The sequence below is a fragment of the Leopardus geoffroyi genome, chromosome A2 (genome assembly GCF_018350155.1).
Source record: "Leopardus geoffroyi isolate Oge1 chromosome A2, O.geoffroyi_Oge1_pat1.0, whole genome shotgun sequence".
Taxonomy (NCBI): Eukaryota; Metazoa; Chordata; class Mammalia; order Carnivora; family Felidae; genus Leopardus; species Leopardus geoffroyi.
Window position 1 is genome coordinate 161,629,018 of NC_059331.1, and position 20,676 is coordinate 161,649,693.

Below are 20,676 nucleotides of genomic sequence, written 5' to 3' on the forward strand. Positions count from 1 at the left end.
TTAGTTTTCGGCTCAGGTCGTGATCTCACAGTTCGAGCCCCACATTGGGGTCCGTGCTGATGGTGTAAAGCCTGTTTGGGATTCTCTTTCTCTCTTTCTCTCTCTTCCCCTCCCCTGCTCATTCTCTCTTTCTCTCAAAATAAATAAATAAAAACATTTTTAAAATGATAAAGAGGGATACAGTCCCTACATCTCAGGGTGGACTGAAACAGTCCAGAATAAGCACTCTTTGGAGGGTGCCTGGCATGAAGTCAGACTCATTAAATATGAGTTATTTCGTATCTTCGCGTTTACCTTTACTCCCTTAGCTTTCTATCTCCGTGTATCGTGTATCGCTCACCCCCTCCTACAGAACCTGCTTCCAACTGGCTCATTTCTTCTTTCCTAAAGTACTGACCTGATGTGTGTTCACTTTAACCCACATTCCCTGAAGGAAGGTTCCCACGCATACACGCCCCCTGACATTCAAAGTCAGGCTGCAGCTACTCTGCTTACCTGCCTCAGTGACCATACAGCAGCACACAGTGACCCAGGAATGTTCTCAGTCGACCAAGAAGACAGAAAGCGTCCATGTGTAAACATCACATGGGCATCAGCGTCACGGCCAAGACACGTGGCCAAGTTGCCCAACAGCTCCTTCCCCATTCTAGAACAGAGGGGCTTGCCTCAACCTAAGGTTAACACAGACCGGAATTCATTCTTGGATTTGCACACAGAATGGGGTCTAAGGGAAGGCCAGCTTCCTGTCTCCTTTCTCAAAGCAACTGAAGAAATAGAACAGTGCCCCTCACTCCACATCTAAAATGTAATTAAAAGCTGTCATCGAAAGAGGATTAACACAGGTCTTTAGGCACTAACTCTCATTACTTTGAGAATTATTATCGAGGCTCTGATTCTGCTTTAGTCAAAAAGTAACAAATCAATTTAAACATGAAGAGTGATGTGGGAAGAAAGAAGCATCTGCTGGTATTTGTCCGAAACGCGGAGGAAACTTTCTCATGTTGTTGGTCCAGCAGGAACAAGGAGCATATGATGAGCTGCTGGGATGGCCCAGCAAAGACACTTAAACCACATGGTGATCTATAGCCTCAACCAGACCAGGTGTTCAGACCTACATCCTCCATGGCAGCCAAGGGCCATATTTTTCTTAGGAAGTAGAGAATAGCAGGCACGCTCAAAGTCATTATCTAGGTATGACCAGTGCTGGGCTGGGCAGAGCCAGGGCGTGCTTTGGCACAGAGACATGTGGGGAGTTGGGAGCCCTGGTGGCTGAAGCAGTGTTGGGGCTGTGAGGGGGCAGGGTATCTGCTGGGACCTCGGCCTGCAGCTGGTGGCCAGCCCGACACCCCATTAGGGAGCTGGAGAATGTGAGCCATAAGGGAGAGCCAGGCAGGCTATTCAAGGCAGGGTGGCTGGTGTAGGGGTTGATTGCCGTAAGCCAGACACAGGCCAGCGCATGTAACTGTGCTTAGCAGTAGCTTAAGGAGGAGGTCAGAGTTCGGGAGAGCTGGAGGCTGCTTTGGAAGGCTTAGGAAGATTCAAGCTCCTCAGTGGCTCTTTGAGAATCCTAACTAATGACGAGTGTCCAGGCTCAAGTCGTTCGACTCTGACCTCTTCTGAAATCCCTCTGGCTAAAGAAGGCCTTCCCTTCTGTGTAAGACGTGGCCCAGAAGGAGCTGAGAAACCACGTTCATTCCTTCAGGATCTTTTGTGTTCTGCAGGAAGGCTGACTGGAGACAGGAGAAGCGCTGTCCTCAGGACTCAGAGCAAACCTTCTCTTCCTCCAGCAGCTTGTCAGGAAACTCCTCCTGAGCTGCCCCTTGAGTTCATGGCTGAGTTGTCCTCCTGACGAATGAGGACGGAGTGCCATGACCCCCACGCTGGGCCAGCAGCCCCATAAAACGGCCCAACTTTCCCAAACTTGATGATATAGCTTGTTTGGTCAGCTGCTCCTCACCCTGTCTGGATTCCAGAATCCTGAATGGATCATTCCCCTGCCATCTGAAATTCAGTGCCATTGAGAGAGCAAAGAGAAAAATCAACATTTGTTGTCTGAAAGGGAGAAAAATGGAATTCCGGCCATGAAGTGTACCAAAATCTGTGTATGAATAGAACGGCTCTTTTTGGTATCCAAAAAGTTTAGAATCAAAAATAGACAATCCAGGTAGCAGGAATTAAAACCCAGAAAATATGTTGCTTGTTCCCGTTTTCTGCAAGCCTGCCTCGCTAACAACAACATAAACGCTGGCCAACATGTCCTGGGCAACAGACACTTCAAGGCCAAGTGCTCCCTGTGCTTTATTTACCTCTTATAAAGTAAATGCTATTACTAATTTCTGCTTTATTTTCACAGTGAAGAAACTAAAGCTAAAGATTAGTTAACAGCCCAACGTCGTGCAGCTGGTAAGAGACAGAGCTGGGGTCTGATCCCTCAGAGTCTGATTCCAGAGATCCAACCCTCAAGGGTTCATCTTGTCAAAGCAAAAATTACACAGTGACATTAAACAGGCAAGGAAGATTTCGCTCAAGGATACTACAGAGGGGAGAAAGGCCACAACTCAGTCTGGGCTCAACTCTGCTGAAACAGTGGAAGAGGGTTGTTTTTCATGTGTTGTGTTTTAATTGTGGTAAAATACACAATGGCGAGTTTTTAAGAGTAAGATAGAAGAGATGCGAGGCCATCTGTGTTTGCTAACAACTTTACCCAAAGGAAAAGTAAACTTTCTCCTCTCTTCCTGGCAGGATGTAGTTTTACAACTTGGAGTGAGGGGCCACCCTTCCCCAGGAACTAAGAGATATAGGCAGTAGCTCCCTTGACGTTTACATTTCAAAGAGACTAGAAAGACATTCCTGGGTTGTAAAACTGGCAAAAAGACTTTTGAAAAGATTTACATCTCAAAGGGGAAGAGAAAGAATTCACCATTAGGAGCTTTCTTAAGTAAATGTTTTAAGAAGAGGGAAGTCAGGAGACCAGGGTCAGGAAGAAATAGGTCTCAAGGTGAGTCAAACTGAGGGGAACACTGCCGCCATCTTGGTCAGTCTATACCAACGTTTCTCTTGTAGGGTGATAGTGTGGTCCACCAGGTGGTTTCAGAGTGCCAACCCCAGCTACAGGCTGCAGGCTGCAGGCAGAACTTCCTGTGGTGCAAAAGGGAATCCATCCAGAAAAGACTTGGTGCACCCCAGATGGCAGCGGGGCCCCCATGAGGAAACACTGCTGTCAGTCATGGAGTATAGAGTAGGAGACTAGGAGATCAGGCCTGGCCTGAGTTGGCCCTGGCAAGTATTCTGTGCATTACAAAGTCAAAATGGCAAAGACCAAGGCAGGCAGAGAACCATGGGCAGACACAGACACAAAGCATTTGGAAAAAGATGAGAAGCAGAAGCAATCTTGGTGGGGAATGAACCGCCTTACTTGAGAGTCTCTGGGGTATGAAAATAAGCTGTTGTTTCTTTTTTACTTATTTTGGGAAACCCTTTGCAAGGGTTGTCAAAGTCAACACAGATCTCTCCAGAACCCACAGAGGTCTAGAAAACGTCCATAACTCTTGTCTTCTTTCCATGATCTCCCAGTGTAAACAAACCCAAGTCCATCTGCCCGATGCAAAGCAAAGTCAACCACTAACAACACATCAAGTCGGCAGCAAGGAGTTTGTTCAAGAGGCAGCCAAAGGAGGAGACAAAAGGACAAGCCTCAGATCCACCTCCCCAAAGTGGGAGGGAACACATTTTTGTAATCCTGGGAGTTGAGGTCACACACATATTGATGAAAAGGGCAGAGAAACTTAGGACCATTCATTAGGAGAGATGTGGCATGTGCACTGAGTGATGTGGGCATAGCAGACATCCCGTATTCACCGTGGGGTGGAGACTTAACATCAGAAGAAAGCAAAATTCAGCCACAGACTCTGTTGCCTGGTGAACTGGGGAAACCCCAGGCCCTGGGGCCTTGACCCAGCCCATCCCAGATAGGTCGCCAGAGGTTCTTGGTCGTGTCGGGAGAGAAAATTCAAGGCCAGACACACAACACAGCAGATGAGCAACATAAGCGGGAAAGTTTATTCAAGTGACTGTCACCTCCCAAGATGTGAGAGAGCCAGTGAGCACAAGAGAGAGAACTGTGTCCCATGGGACTTGGGTTTCTATCTTTTATTGACAGGTGGCAAGTGGGGAGTGGAATATATATTACTTGGGGCGGGGATTTCTCGGAAGCAGAGTTTTGTGCCTCTTCTTTCCTTATTTGGTCATGGGTTTCTAATCATGGCACCTGCCCTCTTTGGCCTGTGTGGTTTGATCTGGCTTCTTCTGGGGTGCCCCCAGGACAGCTCTCTAACTATCCCCATAGCTGGCCAAGTCTTCCTTATTGCTGGCCTCCAGGCATCCTGTTAGAACCTAATTGCCTACTTGAACAACATCAGAAGGTTATCTCAAGACAAAGAGAAGGAGCTGCGGGCATGCCCTAAGAACCAGTATAACTGGATGGGGTCTTGGGTTCATCATCTCAGGTAAAGAAAGCAGGGCTTTGCTTGTTCCCAGGCTGGAACCATATCAGCTGACCCTGAGTCCACGCTGCTGCAGAGGCACCTAGTGGGTTTGTTCGTGGGGACTGAAAAGACACGATAGCTTATGAGGAGGAAACATTTCTGTGGAAAACAAGCTTTAAACTTGCTGCTACTTTCAACTCCATTCACCCTGCAGGGCCCGGTTTCACCAGCAGCGGCCCACCCACCATCCTTCATGAAATACTTTCTTCTCTTGAAAGTATGGCAGTGTACTCACCCACTTTTCCTTCCACTTTTGCTTGCCATGACTTAGTCTCTCCCGTGAGTCTCTTCCTCGCTGTGACCACTAGATATGGAAGCTTCACAGAACCTTCCTCTCTTCTCCATCCATCCATTTCCCCAGGTGATCTTATCCAGTCCAGTGGCATCCAATACTATCTATGGACCAATGACTCTTAAATTGAAATCTCCAGGCTTCACTTCTCTCAGAAACTCTGCATGCACTTATCCAACCGTCTACTTAGCACCTCAGCTTGGATGTCCAATGGGCATCTCAGAGAAAACCTGACAGGTTCTTGATGCCTACCCCAAACCTGTTCTTCCACCAACCTTCCCATCACAGTAAATGACGTCACCACCTACCCATCTTTGCTTAAGCCCAAAATTTGGAGCTGTCCTTGATTCCTCTCCTTCCGTCATCACTGCCCGGCAGGAGTGAGCCTCATGACTCTACCTGTAGACTGTGCCCGGGGTGCGTCCACTGCTCTCCATTACCACAAGTCCTACCCTAGTCAAAGCCACAGTTGTGTCTTGCTTGAACTAATGCAGGGTGTCTCCTGGCTGGTCTCCACAGTTTTGGTATGTGCCACGGACACATCAAGCTTATTTCTGCTCTAGAGCATTTGTACTGGCTGTTTCCTCTGCCTCAGAATACCTCCCCAGACACTGACGAGGCCAGACCCTTCTTGTTCTTTATGTCTCAGCTTCCGTTACCTTCTCAGAGAGGCCTTCTCTGACCACTCAATCAGAAGTAAGCAGTTCTCCTTAGTGTGATGTTTTCATTTCTTTTTGTGTCCTTCCCCTAGACAGTAGGCTCCATGACAACAGAGATCTAGAATAATGTCGCAATGGTTGCCCAGTGAGTACTGGCTGAATATACAGTAGAATGAATAAGTGAATGGTATCGTGTTTATTACTTCTCTGAGTTAATAGTCATATGGCCATCTTTGGAAATACCTTTTTTCACTGGATACCACAGACTGAAATCAAGCATAACAGAAGCCAAAAAAAAAAAAAAAAAAAAGAGAGAGAGAGAGAGAGAGACAGAGTCTCAGAATTTTATGAAAGATAGCATCTCAATGCAGTCTAGTCCCTAAATACAGTTTTCAGTCTCCCTCTTTCAAGGTGAAGCCTTATCTGTTTGGCAGTAGCCGAGACGCTAGCTAGGACCCTAATGCAAATAGCTTCAGACCTGACCCTTATAACTGGTCCCCTGCTTCTCCCCCAGACACAGATAGGGAGCAGTATGGCTGGAAACCACAGCCAGCGGGAAAATAATGAAATAAAATGATTTACTAGGTAAAATGGTAGTATAAACATCACTAGATGAAATCAGTAAACTATCTGCAAAGCAAAAGGGCAAATAAAATACAGAGGTCGCTTCCATAGAACTGCCTCCTGCCCCTTCACCCCACCACGGGTGAAGCCACCCACAAGTAAGTCACCCTACGTTTTCCTACCCTCGGGCCTTTAGTGGGCAAAGCCTACCAGCTTTAACAATTCCGGCTCTCTCTTTTAGTTAGAGTTTTAACATATTAAGTAAGTTAGGATACACATTATTTTTACCTTGGTTTCTTACACTCCCAACATAATTAGATTGACAGTGTGCTTCTATCCTCTTTTGAGACCCAACAAGGTAGCCTGTGAACCGCTTGTTTCCACAGGTGCTGGACCACTCTTCTAAGGCAGAGGTCACACGCGTGGAAGCGTTTAGAGAGATTCGGGACAAACGAATAGAGGCGATCCTGCTGTTCACCTTCTGCGTAAAATAGCTCATGTGTCGCAAACAAGTGCTTCAGGGGCTCTGTGGTCCTCCTCCCCATTTTCTCATGACAACTGATGGGCACGGTCTGATCCAGAGAAGTCATTTTAAAGAATTTTTTTTAATGTTTATTTAGTTTGAAAGAAAGAGAGAGAGAGCAGAGAGAGGGAGAGAGAATCCCAAGCAGACTCCACGCTGTTAGTGCAGAGCCTGACATGGGGCTCGAACTCACAAACCGGGAGATCATGACCTGAGCTGAAACCAAGAGTCGGAAGCTTCACCGATTGAGCCACCCAGGCCCCCCCCCCCAAAAAAGTCGTTTTAATGCCAAGACACCAACTTTGCAATCAGCACGGAGAATTTTTTTCAACAGATTCACAATTTCACATATACATTTTTTATTCTTTCTATGAGGATCGAACTAGAGATCGTGACCGTAAATGGCAGCTGTTGCGCAGAAAAAGATGGTAATCAAAGAAATTAGTATCGTGATGCAACTGTTGAGGAGCGGATGAGAACTCACAGCCCCACCGCCCCTCTGGCGATTCCCTGAGGAGGTGAAACAACCCCACTTCACTAGCCCGAGTGAGAGAGAGGGAGAAAGAGAGAGGAGAGAGAAAGAGAGAGGGAGAGTGAGAGCTGTGAGCACAGTTACCCCATAGATGCCTTATTCTACACACCCGTCTCCCATCAACCCTCCTGTCCAGGGTTCTGCCCAGCAGGTACACACGGGGCTCACCCTCACCTCCTGGTCCTGTCGTCATATCCTGGCGGTGTTCCTCGCTCATTTTAATTTCTCTTTGTCATGCTTCATCTTTCTTCCCAATTCCCAGCTCTGTTCTCTCCCCCTTGCTGGCACCCGTTCGAGGGTATTTTATGTGTGGCCTCCCAGCCCCACGCTCTATATACCTGTTCAAAATATATGTATGTTTTGGAAACTTGATAGTATTGCCTTTTGCGTGTCATGATTTATATAAATGGTATTGTACTGGAAATCTCATCTGTTTCTTGCTTTTTCACACAGCCTTAGGTTTTTAAGATGTATTTGTATAGCTCTGTGAATACTGTGGTACAGTGTTCCATTATGTGTACATCCACACTTTATTTATTCTGTCCCCTAAAGATGGATACCTGAATTCCCCGAACTCTTGGCACCTGCAGCCATTCCGTGAATACGTTTATGCACGCCCCCCCGTTGTTCGAGGGTTTCTTCTGTGCATGCGTGTATATGTGTGTGTGTGTGCACGTGTGTGTGTGTGTGTGTGTGCGTGCGCGCATGTCCAGGAGAATTACTGCATTGTAGGGGATCTGCATGCTTACTTTACCAAGTATTGCTTGTCCGATCAGTTTCTGAGTGTAAACTTCAAACCTTATTGGTCGAATTATCCATTTCTGTCCATAGTCTATCATTGGTAGCTCTGTATAATTTGAGGCTGTTTTGCTAGCTAAATGAGTCAGTTCGTGATCTTTTTGATTTATGGCATCTTCATTCACTATGATGTTTTCCATCTCAGTTTTATCTTTGCTCTTAAAACTACTGCAGTGCCCTCCTGGTTGCTATTAATATTTGCCTGGTGCTTTTGTACAGGCGTTTGTATCCTTTTATTGTATCTCAGATATCATATTGCAGAATCTCTTAAAAATCTAATTTGAGAATCTCTATTCACTTATTGTAACTACTGTTATTTCATAAGGGAAGATTTCTGCCATCTTACCTTGTGTTTTTGATTTACTATGTTTTGTTTATTTGTTTGCCTGCCCACCCACCCCATCTACTTTCCATTGATCAAACTGAATATTACTCTACTGATTTGAAAGTTATAGATTCCACTTTCATTCTTCTGGCATCTATTCCTAACTTATTAAGACACATACTTATGCTTTTTTTCCCTGTCATCCACAAAAACAAATCAATATCACTGTTCTGAATAAGACAAAGACCAAGAACACTCTGACCTCCTTTCCCACCTCACTGCCTGCCGTGGTGATATCATTTAGAGTTTTATACTCTAGAGTAATAACATACTTATTTTAATTGCATTTACTAGGTTTTTCTTTTTTTTACTCTTATTTCCCATATCTTATCACCTCTTGGATTCAGTTCCCTTCTTACTCAAGAGCAGTTCGAAGAAAAGACTGCATAGGGTGGTGCCTGGGTGGCTCAGTCATTTGAGTGTCTGACTTCAGCTCAGGTCATGATCTCACAGTTCGTGAGTTGAAGCCCCGTGTCCGGCTCTGTGCTGACAGCTCAGAGCCTGGAGCCTGTTTCAGATTCTCTGTCTCCCTTTCTCTTTGTCCCTCCCCCACTCATGCTCTCTCTCTCTCTCTCTCTCTCTCTCTCTCTCAAAAATAAATAAACTTTTTTTTTAAGAAGAAAGAGCGCATAGGTGAATCCTTCCAAGACACATGCTTACAAATATCTTTACTGGTGGCCATATTTAAATCAATACTGTCTTTTATCAACAATGTTGCTCTTGAGAAGTTAGATGTAAGCTACATTCTCATTATTGAACTTCTTTCTCTTTTCTTTTAATGTTTCTTCACTTAATGCAGCACTCTCAGCCTTTTGGGGGCCAGTCTGCTAAAGCCTGTTTTCCTCTTCCCAGAAAGATGTTTCCTATGAGTAACATAAAATATACTAAATTACAAAAGAAACCAAGCATAGTGAAATTAAGTTATCAAACATCTAAAACAGCAAATTAGTGATACAATAGTAATATTAGTGCTGTAAATAACAAGACCTAGCATCAGATCTAATAACTACCTGAAGTTCAAACTCCTCATGATCATAAATGATACTTCAAAAGATCTATAACTCTAATGTAATAGGAACATATCTATGATTTTCTATCAGCAGTAGTGATGCAGATACCGCTAATCCTGCTGCAATTTTCCCTACAGTCCTAATTGAAGAACATGCTAAATTTTCATTGAGAGGCTAGTGAAAATTTTGAACATGGAAGGTGTTTCCCATCCTATTCTCCAGCCTCCTGACTCCCATACACAAATGCCTGGGCTTTGGGGCTCTGGTTAAGAACCACAGCTATAGGCATAGGTGTGGGGTTTTTTCTTATCTACTCTGTTTAGTATTAATATATATCTTATATACTTCTGTTATTAGTATATCGTATATACTCTGTTTAGTAGGAGCCTCTTCATTCTGTTCTAGAATATTCTGAGTCATTATTTCTTCAAACAGTTCCTTCCCCCCAGTTTCTCTTTTCTTTTGAGGTTATTGGTACACACATGACAACACTTCTGCCCTCCACAGTCCTTAACTTTTTGTTTATTATTTTAACCACTTTATCCTTTCCTGTTGCCTTTGAGGAGGGTTTATTGACGCCATATTTCAACCGCCTAAAATGTTCTTCTGCTCTATCTAGTCTGCTCTCCAATCCCTCCTTAGAAATCTTTATTTATTATTATATTATGGTGTTCTAATTCTCGACATCTCCAACCAATTCTTCTTCATAATGGTTTGTCTTGGCCCCATGTTTCCAGTATCACGGAGGAATCATTATGCTAATCTCGCTGCTCTTTTATGTCAGCGCAGTAATTAAGATGACGATTATGTTGGCTCCTGTGTGCCTGCTGTCTTGCATTTCTGTCCCTCCCGATACAGGAGTCCTTTCCTCATAGCGTGGGCTTTCCTCCAAGGCCTTGTCAACATGAGAGCTCATGTCCATTCCCTTGAGATTACAAAATGCATCCTCCAGTGTTGTCTGCCTGAGGGGAGAAGTTAACGCTCAGGCCCTGGGCTGTGCTCCTCAAGGAAAGTTGAGCGTGAGGAGAAGACGTTCGTCTCGGGATGTGGAAGGGCTAGTTCCCATCCACGTCAACCCCTTCCCGTTCCCACCTCCAGGTGTCTCTCACATCCCCACGCACAACTTCAAAAAGCCTCCCTCCCACCCAGGCAGGGACAGCCATCTTCTGCTGTAACTGATTCTTCAACCAGAGGTGTATCTTCACCCACTAGAGCTGTTCTCTCAGTACTACACCTAAAGGTCTGTCTCAAAAATAAGCAGATCAAATAGCCTCTCATGGTTTCCTTGTTTTCCATGACCTGCCCGTACTATTTAACATTCATACCCAAGGCATCCTTGCAGTCTTGACCTCAGAACGTGCCACTGTTCTGTCCTCAGCCTCTCTGCTAGCTCCTCTCTTTCCCTCCCCTCCATCCCCACGGCTCCTCTTCTGTTCCTCCACCCTCGTGTCTTGGAAAGCTCATACATCCTGGGAGGGTGGTGATCAGAGCCATTCCGATCCCTCCCAGATCCATAAATCCTGGGACTAGCATCTGCAAAGCCTTGTTTGAAGTCTTTAGTCTGCGAGGGGGACAACAAAGTGACAGGTGGAAGGAGCACTGGGGGTTCTTGACTCTGGATGAAAGAGACCAGATCTGGTTGTTTAAAAAGTAAAGACTTTAGAAGACAGATAATGAAGACAGAGAGAGAGGTGAATCAGCCCAGTTCAAGTTCCCGGCCTCGTGTGTATGTGTGTGTGTGTGTGTGTGTGTGTGTGTGTGTGTCCGAGAGAGAGAGAGAGAGAGAGAGAGAGAGAGAGAGAATCTAGGATATGTTAAATACATTAAAACCAACAGAAAGAAGAGGCTTATTTTGCTCCAAAGATAAGCAGTATTCACCAGCAGGACACATAACAGGAACAATAACATACAGATATTTGTAAAAGAAATACCTGGAGTTCTAAGCTGATGTATTTAAATTTGGGGTTTGCGTTGAAATCTACTAAAGTGCTGTGAATACTCTAACATTTGGATCTAAGATGTGGTGGTTTATCACTGTATTCTCTCTCAGCCCCCACTTCTCTAAGGGACTTGGAACTGTATTAATTGATGCCATGAGCTGCCCTCTGAACCAGCACCGTCAGACCGGGTATGGGGGGGGGGGGTGGTGAGCCACCACCCACCAGCTGGGGCTAAAACCCATAGCTGCTCTGGTTTTAAAGTTGAACTTGAGCTTTTGAACCAAGCAAAAATATAATTTCAATAACGGCATCAAAGAAATGGTCTCTCTGTTGACCTTGAGATCGGTGTGGACAGCTCTGTTCCTGGTTCTGAACTGTCAGCACTGCATTCCCTTTTTGGCTTCAGCCATCCTTGTGGCTTCAGGGACAGTATTTTTCCAAGCAGTGAATGACTTATATTAATCATTCTGTCAGCATTTTCCATTTAAGTAGAGCAATGCCTAGAAACATATGTAGAAGAATCTCCTGTGATGCAAGCCCAAAAATCAAGATGGCAGCCATTAGCAAGAGTGCAAGCTTAAGAGCCGGATAGCCTGGCAATGAATTATAGCCAATGGCCACTTCTTAGCTGTTTAACACTGGGCACATCGAGTCTCTTGGTCTCAGTTTCCTCACCTATAAAGTAAGGATGATAATAATTATCTCTGAGAATTAGAACATGTAGTTTGGAAGAGTATCTTGTACAGCTGGTATCCGACTAATATTAGCTTTTGAAACAGGTAGTAATTTATTATGCTTGCCCTGCCACTGTGGCCTCCAGAATGAATTCAGACCTCCTACATCCTCCCCATCTCAGAGCAACTCACATTTAGATGCGCATAACTGTTCTGTGCTATCAGAAACCCAGTATTCCCTCGGCCTTTATTTTGAAGTCTCCTTCTAGTTTAAATAGTTTGGATTCACAGATTCTGCATGTCCTTTGCCCTGAGGACATAAGAAAATCCATGCAGTGATAATGAACTTTAGGAAAAAATCTATTCTATTGAATGAAGTTATGAATGAGCACTCACGAACATTATCTGCAAAAGCAATTCTCCAAACCCGCGCTCTCTGTGTAAAAACTTTTTCATACATGCCCTCCGATATCTAGCTGACATAGGCTTCCCTGCTCAATACTTGTCGATCATGCAGCTGCACTGAATAATGTGATCCCATCCTTCAACTCTCCCCACTCCTGAGAAATCTTCGCCATTCTGAGGCTCTCATCTTAACCAGTAATGGCGGTTTATTTTACACACCTGTACTGACACTGCAGGCTTTTTTCTTATGGGTTCAAGTGGAGCATCAAGACCTAAGAGACAGTGGTAACATGTAGAGTGAGAGATACAGCAGGTACGGCATCTGCAATGACGGAGGCCAGGCCTGTCCAAGCACATAGTCGTGTTTGCCCGCTCACGAGCGCAGGCCAGGAATGGCTGCCCTGGAGAAGGGTGGGGGGGGGGGGTCACCTGGACCCGGAGAAGTCACACCAGTCTTTTATCCCCTCCCAATCACCGGTGCAAGGCCTTCGTGCCAGCTCACAGCTCCCCAAATGCAAATACGGTGCCACACAGCAGACAAGAGAGAGAGAACACACCGGCCTAATCCCGGATCTTTCAGGAACACAGTGCAGTTCAAAGGTCTTTCTCTCAGGCAGGCCTGGACCAGCCAAGCTTGATGCCAACCCTTTACTCACTGTACGAGCCTGCTCAGGCTGCCATAACAACATACCCACAGATCAGGGGCTTAAATAACAAACCTTTTCTGGAAGCCGGAAGTCCAAGATCCAGATGCCAGTGTTGGTTTCTCCTGAGGCCTCTCTCCTAGCTTTGTAGACCGCTGCTTCTCGCTATGTCCTCACAAGGCCATTTTCCTGTGTGCACACAGCCCCATGTGTCTCTTCCTCTTCTGAGAAAGGACACCAGTCACAGGAGATGAGAGCCTCACCCTTACGGTCGCATTTAACCTTAATTACCTCTGTAAAGGCCCTATCCCCCAAATATAATCACACTGGGGGTTAGTCTCCAACATAGGGATTTGGGGGCGATGCAGCGCTTTCCAAAACACCAAAGGATTCAGGTTTCTGTACGCTCACCTTAGCCCTATTTAATTTATTCCAAGTCTGTACTTCTGTAGAATTTTGTTTATAATAAATAACAGTAATAACGACAGCTACCATTAACTGAGCATTACCACAAAGGACTGTATTATCCTCCGTTATTAATATGACCCTGCAAGGTGCTTATTGTTATGCTCATGTCGCACGCCAGGAGACTGGAGCCCCAGAGGGCCTGGGGAGATCACACAGGCAGTGAGCAGCAAAGCCAATGTAGGAAAGTAGATCTTTGTTTTTGTTTTTTTAATTTTTTTGACATGTATTCACTTTTGAGAAACAGAGAGAGATAGAGCGTGCATCGGGGTGGGACAGAGAGAGAGGGAGACACAGAATGGGAAGCAGGCTCCAGGCTCTGAGCTCTCAGCACAGAGCCCGACGAGGGGCTCCAACTCAGGAACCGTGAGATCATGACCCGAGCTGAAGTCGGCGCTTAATCAACTGAGCCACCCAGGCGCCCCTGAAAGTAGGTCTTTGTGACCACAGCTCATGCTTTCCTCACCCCCGTTTGCTGCCTCTGGTCTGTCACACTGTGCCTTGCGTCACAGCGTACCATGAGTGACGCTTGCCATTAACCCTCGGGCAAGAAGTAGGTCTCCTCCGTCTCTTTAGCAATGCCTTTCCCAACACCTTGCACATGTGAACCGGCCAGTGGCTTTGTGTTTCTCAGCACCGTGCAGCAACTCCCCTTTGTACCCGTCCTTCCCCTCCCACCTGTTTCCCCCCACCTGTGGGCAGCACCCCCCTGCCTCTTTATCCTGAAGCCCTCTTCCCAGGGATATGCTCTTGGATACTCTTCCTTTTTTAAAGAAAAGTGTATTTATTTGTTGTGAGAGAGAAAGAGAGACAGAGAGGCAGGAGAAGGGGAGAGAGAGGGAGAGAAAGAATCCCAAGCAGGCTCCACATAGTCAGCGCAGAGACTGACCAAGGGCTCAGACTCCTGAACCTCAAGATCATGACCTGAGCTGGAATCAAGAGTCAGAGTCTTAATCGACTGGGCCACCCAGGCACCCCTTGGATGCTCTTTCTGTTAGCTTCTCAGTGAAGTTATCCTGATGGCCCTATTTAAAATTGTAACCACCCCCACACCACTCCTACTCCTGATCGCACTTAACCCTACCTGACTTCTTTTTTTTTTTTTTTTTTTGGGGGGGGGGTGGGACAAAGAGAGACAGAGCATGAACGGGGGAGGGGCAGAGAGAGAGGGAGACACGGAATCGGAAACAGGCTCCAGGCTCTGAGCCATCAGCCCAGAGCCCGACGCGGGGCTCGAACTCACGGACCGCGAGATCGTGACCCGGCTGAAGTCGGACGCTTAACCGACTGCGCCACCCAGGCGCCCCGACTTCTTTTTCTCATAGTGGACGTTACCTTCTAGCACACAATGTACTTCACATGCTTATTGAGTTTATTGTTCAATTTTTCCCTTCCCCTCTGCAAGTTGATAAGCTTTCCAAGGGTGAGGACTTTCTAAAGACCTTCCAAACATCTAGACAAGGACTGGCTCATAGTAGATATGAAATAAATAATTATTGATGAATACATTAGATTTCCCATGTGTAAGCCTTGGTGTGATTCCTTTCTGGGGTGAATGAATGGCCAGTCTCTCTAGGCAAGGATACTCTGGAATCCTACTGAGCCCCTTAGAAAAAGACTAAGCTCTGAGTTTGACAACATTGTATTTTTAGAATTCCTCTTGATCGTTATTTTCACCTGTTTTGCTTCATTTACTACCTGATTCTTTTTGCCCCAATCCTTTGTGCTTTTGACGGTTGTATTATTCATTATGGGTAGATAAAGTCTTTTCATAATTAATCTTTAATTGCAATACTGGAATAACATTTCACATGAAAAATGATTTACAAATTAAACCCACATCTCACCTTGGATAATTATCACAGGTCTGACTAATGTGCATAAAGCCTTCGCAAGGCAGGGAGCGCTCTCCAATGACAGTGTGTTGATTTTTTAATTAACAAAGGTTAAGTAGCATTTTTGCTTGCAGACCTACAATTTAAACTTCTGACATTTGTCACCAAAAAATATTTCGATAGAGCACATAAGTTGAACTCAACTAATTATCACCGGTTCTAGTGTATTAACATCTTTTGCATAACACATAATGACCATTTTTGGAACAAAACATTTTTTCCATCATATCGACTAGATCAGTAAAATACTTTCCAGTTCACTGACCCATTTAATAAATCAGGGGTCATCTAAGTAAGAAAAGTGCATAATTTATTTAGTTTTCTTTTATACAGAGAGAAATGGAGTATTCCATTTACCTGCTTTATAAATTAAGAAGAGGGAGTACGAAACCTTATGTAATGAATGCAACAAATAAAAATTAGAACACAGTCATATTTTATGGTCAATTAACAGAAGTGGGGGGAAGGTCAGGCAATGGTTCGAAGAAGTAAAATTAGGAGAAACTGAGAGCAATTTACTGAAATAAAGAGACGGAGACACATAAACACAGAGGGAGGTTGTACATCACGAGCTGGACTAATTTAGAGCTGGAAGGAACCAGGGACAGAATCTAGTTCAAACCCCCTTTTTATGGACAGGAAAACCTGATGCTGAGAGAGATTAAGTGACTTGATGAGACCCACGCACCTAACCCAGAATGGTCAACAGCCCTGATAGGGAGAGATATACAGACACAGAGGCAGAATGACTGATAGATGTAGAGCCTCAGAATGGCCACGACCAGAAGGAATCAAAGACAAAGAGGCAGAGAGACAGAAAAACCCCTTGAGGACTGTATACAGAAATAATTAAGTACATACACATAAATCCGTTTACCTTAGTGATATAATAAAAATATGATCTAACCTAGATTTATTTGTTCTGCCAACTGGACCTTTTCAAATCTCCAAAAATTTTTTTTCATCTTAACATTGAAAACACTCTTCTTCAAACTTGCAACTATTAGTAAGACCCATTAAATAGAAGTTATTTCTAAATTACAATACGTTTTGGGTAGATTGAAGATCACAGTGCTAAGAGAAGTAAAATCATAAAAGTGCTAGAAGAAAATATAGTTGAATAATTATATTATTTTGGATTGGGTTTATTATATTATTTTTAGATTAGGCTTTATAAAAGCTTAATACCAAAGGCACAAATTGTGCAAATAAGAAAGATGGAGGGGACTATATAAACAACATAAACATTCATAGAGAAGAAGAAACACCATATATAAGTTAAAGACACAGTCTGGAAGAATATAGTCGCCAAATTTATAACAGAGTTAAAGCCCAAAATACTGTTATTGAGCAATAAGAAACATACCCTCTCCTATTTCCCCCAAATAGGAAAAGACATGAAGAACCAAAAACTAAGAGTGGTGAGAACATAAAAATGTATTCAACTCACAGTGTTTGAAGCAATGCAAATTAAAACAATAAGCTCTTCTTTTTTTTTTTTTTTTTTTAGCCTATAAATTCAAAAGCATTCTGCCAAGTATTCCAATAGACGTGGAAAAGGTGGGAATCTCATGCCCTACCCGTGAAATACAGATTGACAAATTCTTAGAGAAAAATGTGCTCCAAATGCTTTTAAAATGCATCTGCCTTTGTATCCAGCGACTGCACTTCTAAGAATTAATTCTAAGGACATATTGAACAAGTGTGCAAAGGTTTTTACAAGGGTATTTATTAGTGTCCTGTAAAATGAAAATGGGAGTGAGCTTAAAAGCCCAATGGTAGAAATGGCAAAATAAGTTACAGAGCATTCACAAGATGAGATGCTTCGCAGATGGCAAACGAGATGTTCCAGTTGTACATTTATTGCTTGGAGAACGTTTTATGATATATTAAGTGCAAAAAGCAAATTTCAAACCAACGTGTATATCGTGCTCTCATTTCTTCCTTTGTTTTATTTTTTCACACATATGTATGTTCATAGCTAAAAGTAGAAAAGGCTATGTGCTGAAAGTAAAAGTAGTTATAGCTGAGTAGCATTCCAGATTCTCTTTTTCATCTTGCTTATCAGTGTGTTTGTGGTTTCCGCACTGAAAAACTATTACGTTTGTAATAAGGAAAAGGGGCAGGAGATATCGAAACACAATGATTTAAAAATTTCTGTGTATTTTGATAGGATATAATTGTCTTAATTGACTAGCAATGAAAATTTAAACAGCTAGGCGTTTATTGAACAAAAGGCCCTTTGGAAAGCCCTGACTGCAAAAGCGAAAGCCATGGTCACTAAAATGATAGACACCAAATTGAAATTTTAACACACGGATTGAAATTCTTCCAAATCATAGCAAAGGCCCAAATTCTCTTCAGCGCAGGGGTGTATGAAGCTGGGCTGACGAGCAGATTGCAAAATGGGAAATCCTTCAAAGTGGCTGTTTTTAATAACTTCCTTTGCCATCTACTATTCCGGAGCTTTGATCAAACAGAGCATTGGCCTCCCTTCAACGAATCCTCTACTCAATTATTTCATTTGATAATAAATAACAGTCCCTGGAGAATCATCATTCAAACCTACGTACTACACAATGAGAGAATGCGAGGCTTGGGTTTATAAAGATAACAGAGCCAGTCACTTGCCATTTCAGGGCTGAGGATTTACAGACATAAGCAAACGAATACATCTCTGCGCCTAAAGCCTTTGATCCACCCGCCCTGTCCGATGAGTCCCCTCGATGGTGTGCTTCTTCTCAACATACCAGAATAAGTGATCAGAATCCATCCCCAGCTACCAGTCTCATCCAAACACTGACAATCCAATTGATCACCCCACTTTTAAAGGCATCCCAGCCTATATCTCAGAAACATGTACATCGATGGGAGCACTGACCCTGAAGCCCTTCTTCTGCATTAAGTGGTCAACACAGAACAGAATACCATATGCTCGAAATTAAGACAGAACTAACACAACTTTGCCACTGTGGAGCTATGACTCCTTGAGTAAACCTCTGAACTTTCCTAAGCTTCAGGCTTCTCATCCGTACAGTGGGGGTAATGATGATAATGCCCGCCTCGCCAGGCTGTTGGGTGAATCGGGTGAATGACATAAGTAAGGTGCTTCGTAGAGTGCCTACTACATCGCCCTCAAGAGAAGGTCACTTTGTTAACAGTATTTTTTTCTAAATCCCCAGCAGACATTTCTTTTAATAATTTTAATGACCGGGGCGCCTGGGTGGCGCAGTCGGTTAAGTGTCCGACTTCAGCCAGGTCACGATCTCGCGGTCCGTGAGTTCGAGCCCCGCATCAGGCTGTGGGATGATGGCTCGGAGCCTGGAGCCTGTTTCCGACTCTGTGTCTTCTTCTCTCTCTGCCCCTCCCCCGTTCATGCTCTGTCTCTCTCTGTCCCAAAAATAAATAAACGTTGAAAAAAAATAAATAAATAATTTTTTTTTTTTAATTTTTTTTTTTCAACGTTTATTTTTTATTTTTGGGACAGAGAGAGAGCATGAACGGGGGAGGGGCAGAGAGAGAGGAATAAATAAATAATTTTAATGACCGATCATTTTATTTAATTGCCAGAAAAGTCATTACTCCAAGACGCAGACATGTATGTAAGCTTGAGCTCCTCCTTTTGTACCAGCTGCTTAAAAAAAATCGTAGCCAAGGTTCTTCTAGACATAATTAAATTCACTTGTGATATAATGCTCCAATGACTCTATGAAATTTGTTAGGAATATTTTAATATTTTCATGCTCATGAGCCTCTGTCTAACGCTGTAACTTAGGAAATCACAGTGAAATGCTCTTTGTGCTATATGTCTTGCAATGGCATTTAGACAAACGCGGTGAAATCTAACGTGACCTGGTAATAAGTGTGGTATGGCTGACTTCCGTGTAAAATTATCAATTGCAACTTCTGACCACCCCAGAAGCCCCGGGAAGCCTTCATGTGAACTTCAAAGCCAAGTATTTCCTAAGACAAAAGCCAGGACCCAGGTCGTGTGGTCACATTTCAAATGGATTTATGCCTTCCAACTAATTGACTTGTTAGCTATGCTAATATATTCATGCTTCCCTGCCTCTTTATATTTCTTTCAATAGATAATGCTCTGGAAGTGAATGCCATAAGATTAAAACAACAACAACAAAGAAACCTAGAGATTTCTATAAACTTCTTTAGGAAACCAGATTAGATTTCCAAAATGGTGTATATAATTTTTGTGTATCTCCAAACATCTTCTGTGGCAAATTTATGGCTTCTCAGAAGACAGCCTCTTTTCATTAGACATTGTGGCCTGAGGGGGAAAAGCTTCTAGCTTTTGCTATTAGGCAGGGCTGGCTGGAAAGTGAGAATGCTGGCCGCACTTAGCAGCCTCCTTGCCTCCCGCCACTGGGTCCGGGAGCCACAGCAGAGGTAATCCCGTCTGAGCCCTGTACCTTCTGTCGTTCCCAGGTGGTGCCGGGGGCCAGCAGGGTTTCCTGGGCTGCATCCGCTCCCTGAGGATGAACGGGGTGACGCTGGACCTGGAGGAAAGAGCCAAGGTCACTTCCGGGTTCAAATCTGGATGTTCGGGCCACTGCACCAGCTACGGGGCCAACTGTGAGAACGGGGGCAGGTGCCTGGAGAAGTACCACGGCTACTCCTGTGACTGCTCCAACACGGCCTACGATGGGACCTTCTGCAACAAGGGTAAGGCAGAGCCACTTTCCACGGCCGTTTTTACAGATAAACCCAAATCATCTATTTCGTGGTTTGTTCAACTGTCCACAGTGTGCTCTATTCCGAGAGTAAGGTGTTCAGAATTCTTCTCCCGCCTTAGGTGAGAAGTCTCCCATTCATTCTCTGATCTCTGTCCATTCATTCTCTGAACCATTCATTCTGTGATCTCTGTCATTCACTAAAAGGAGAGGAGCTCCAGATATGTGTGTGAGGAATCTCAGCCCAATTCCGGCAGACCACGCACGGGCTAGAACATTCCAAAGCAAATATCCCCATAACACCTTAATGGTGAGTGACAGAGTAGGTGGCCTCTGAAAGGTGGACTCAGGCCTGACCCTCCCACTCAGGGAGGTCAGAGGGGGTCTGTCGGCGGGCTCGAAGTCTGATGGATTATTGCTGTGGATCAGTCAGGACAGCCGGCAATCCGGATGCCCGCCCCACCCCCCCCAGCCCTGGCTGCCAAGAGACTGGATTTGAGCTGGACTCACAAGGAAACCTGTCTGGCCAGTTATTGTCACTTTCATTATTAGAACCCGGACTCACGATGCCTCTATGCGTGGTTCTCAGCCTGAGCCGAACTGCAGGAATGATCACCACCTCTGATCAGTTAGCTTCGAGCACCTGTTACTGGTGCAG

The 20,676-nt window shown here is 44.4% G+C and overlaps 1 protein-coding gene across 1 annotated transcript in view; it reads left to right on the forward strand.

The window, feature by feature from the left end:
- Positions 1-20,676, forward strand: part of CNTNAP2 (contactin associated protein 2) — a 1,977,252-nt gene that overhangs the window by 1,747,207 nt on the left and 209,369 nt on the right. Inside the window, exon 18 of the mRNA XM_045496029.1 lies at positions 19,774-20,010. Within this exon, the coding sequence (XP_045351985.1) occupies positions 19,774-20,010 (237 nt within the window). The remainder of the gene's footprint in view (positions 1-19,773; positions 20,011-20,676) is intronic.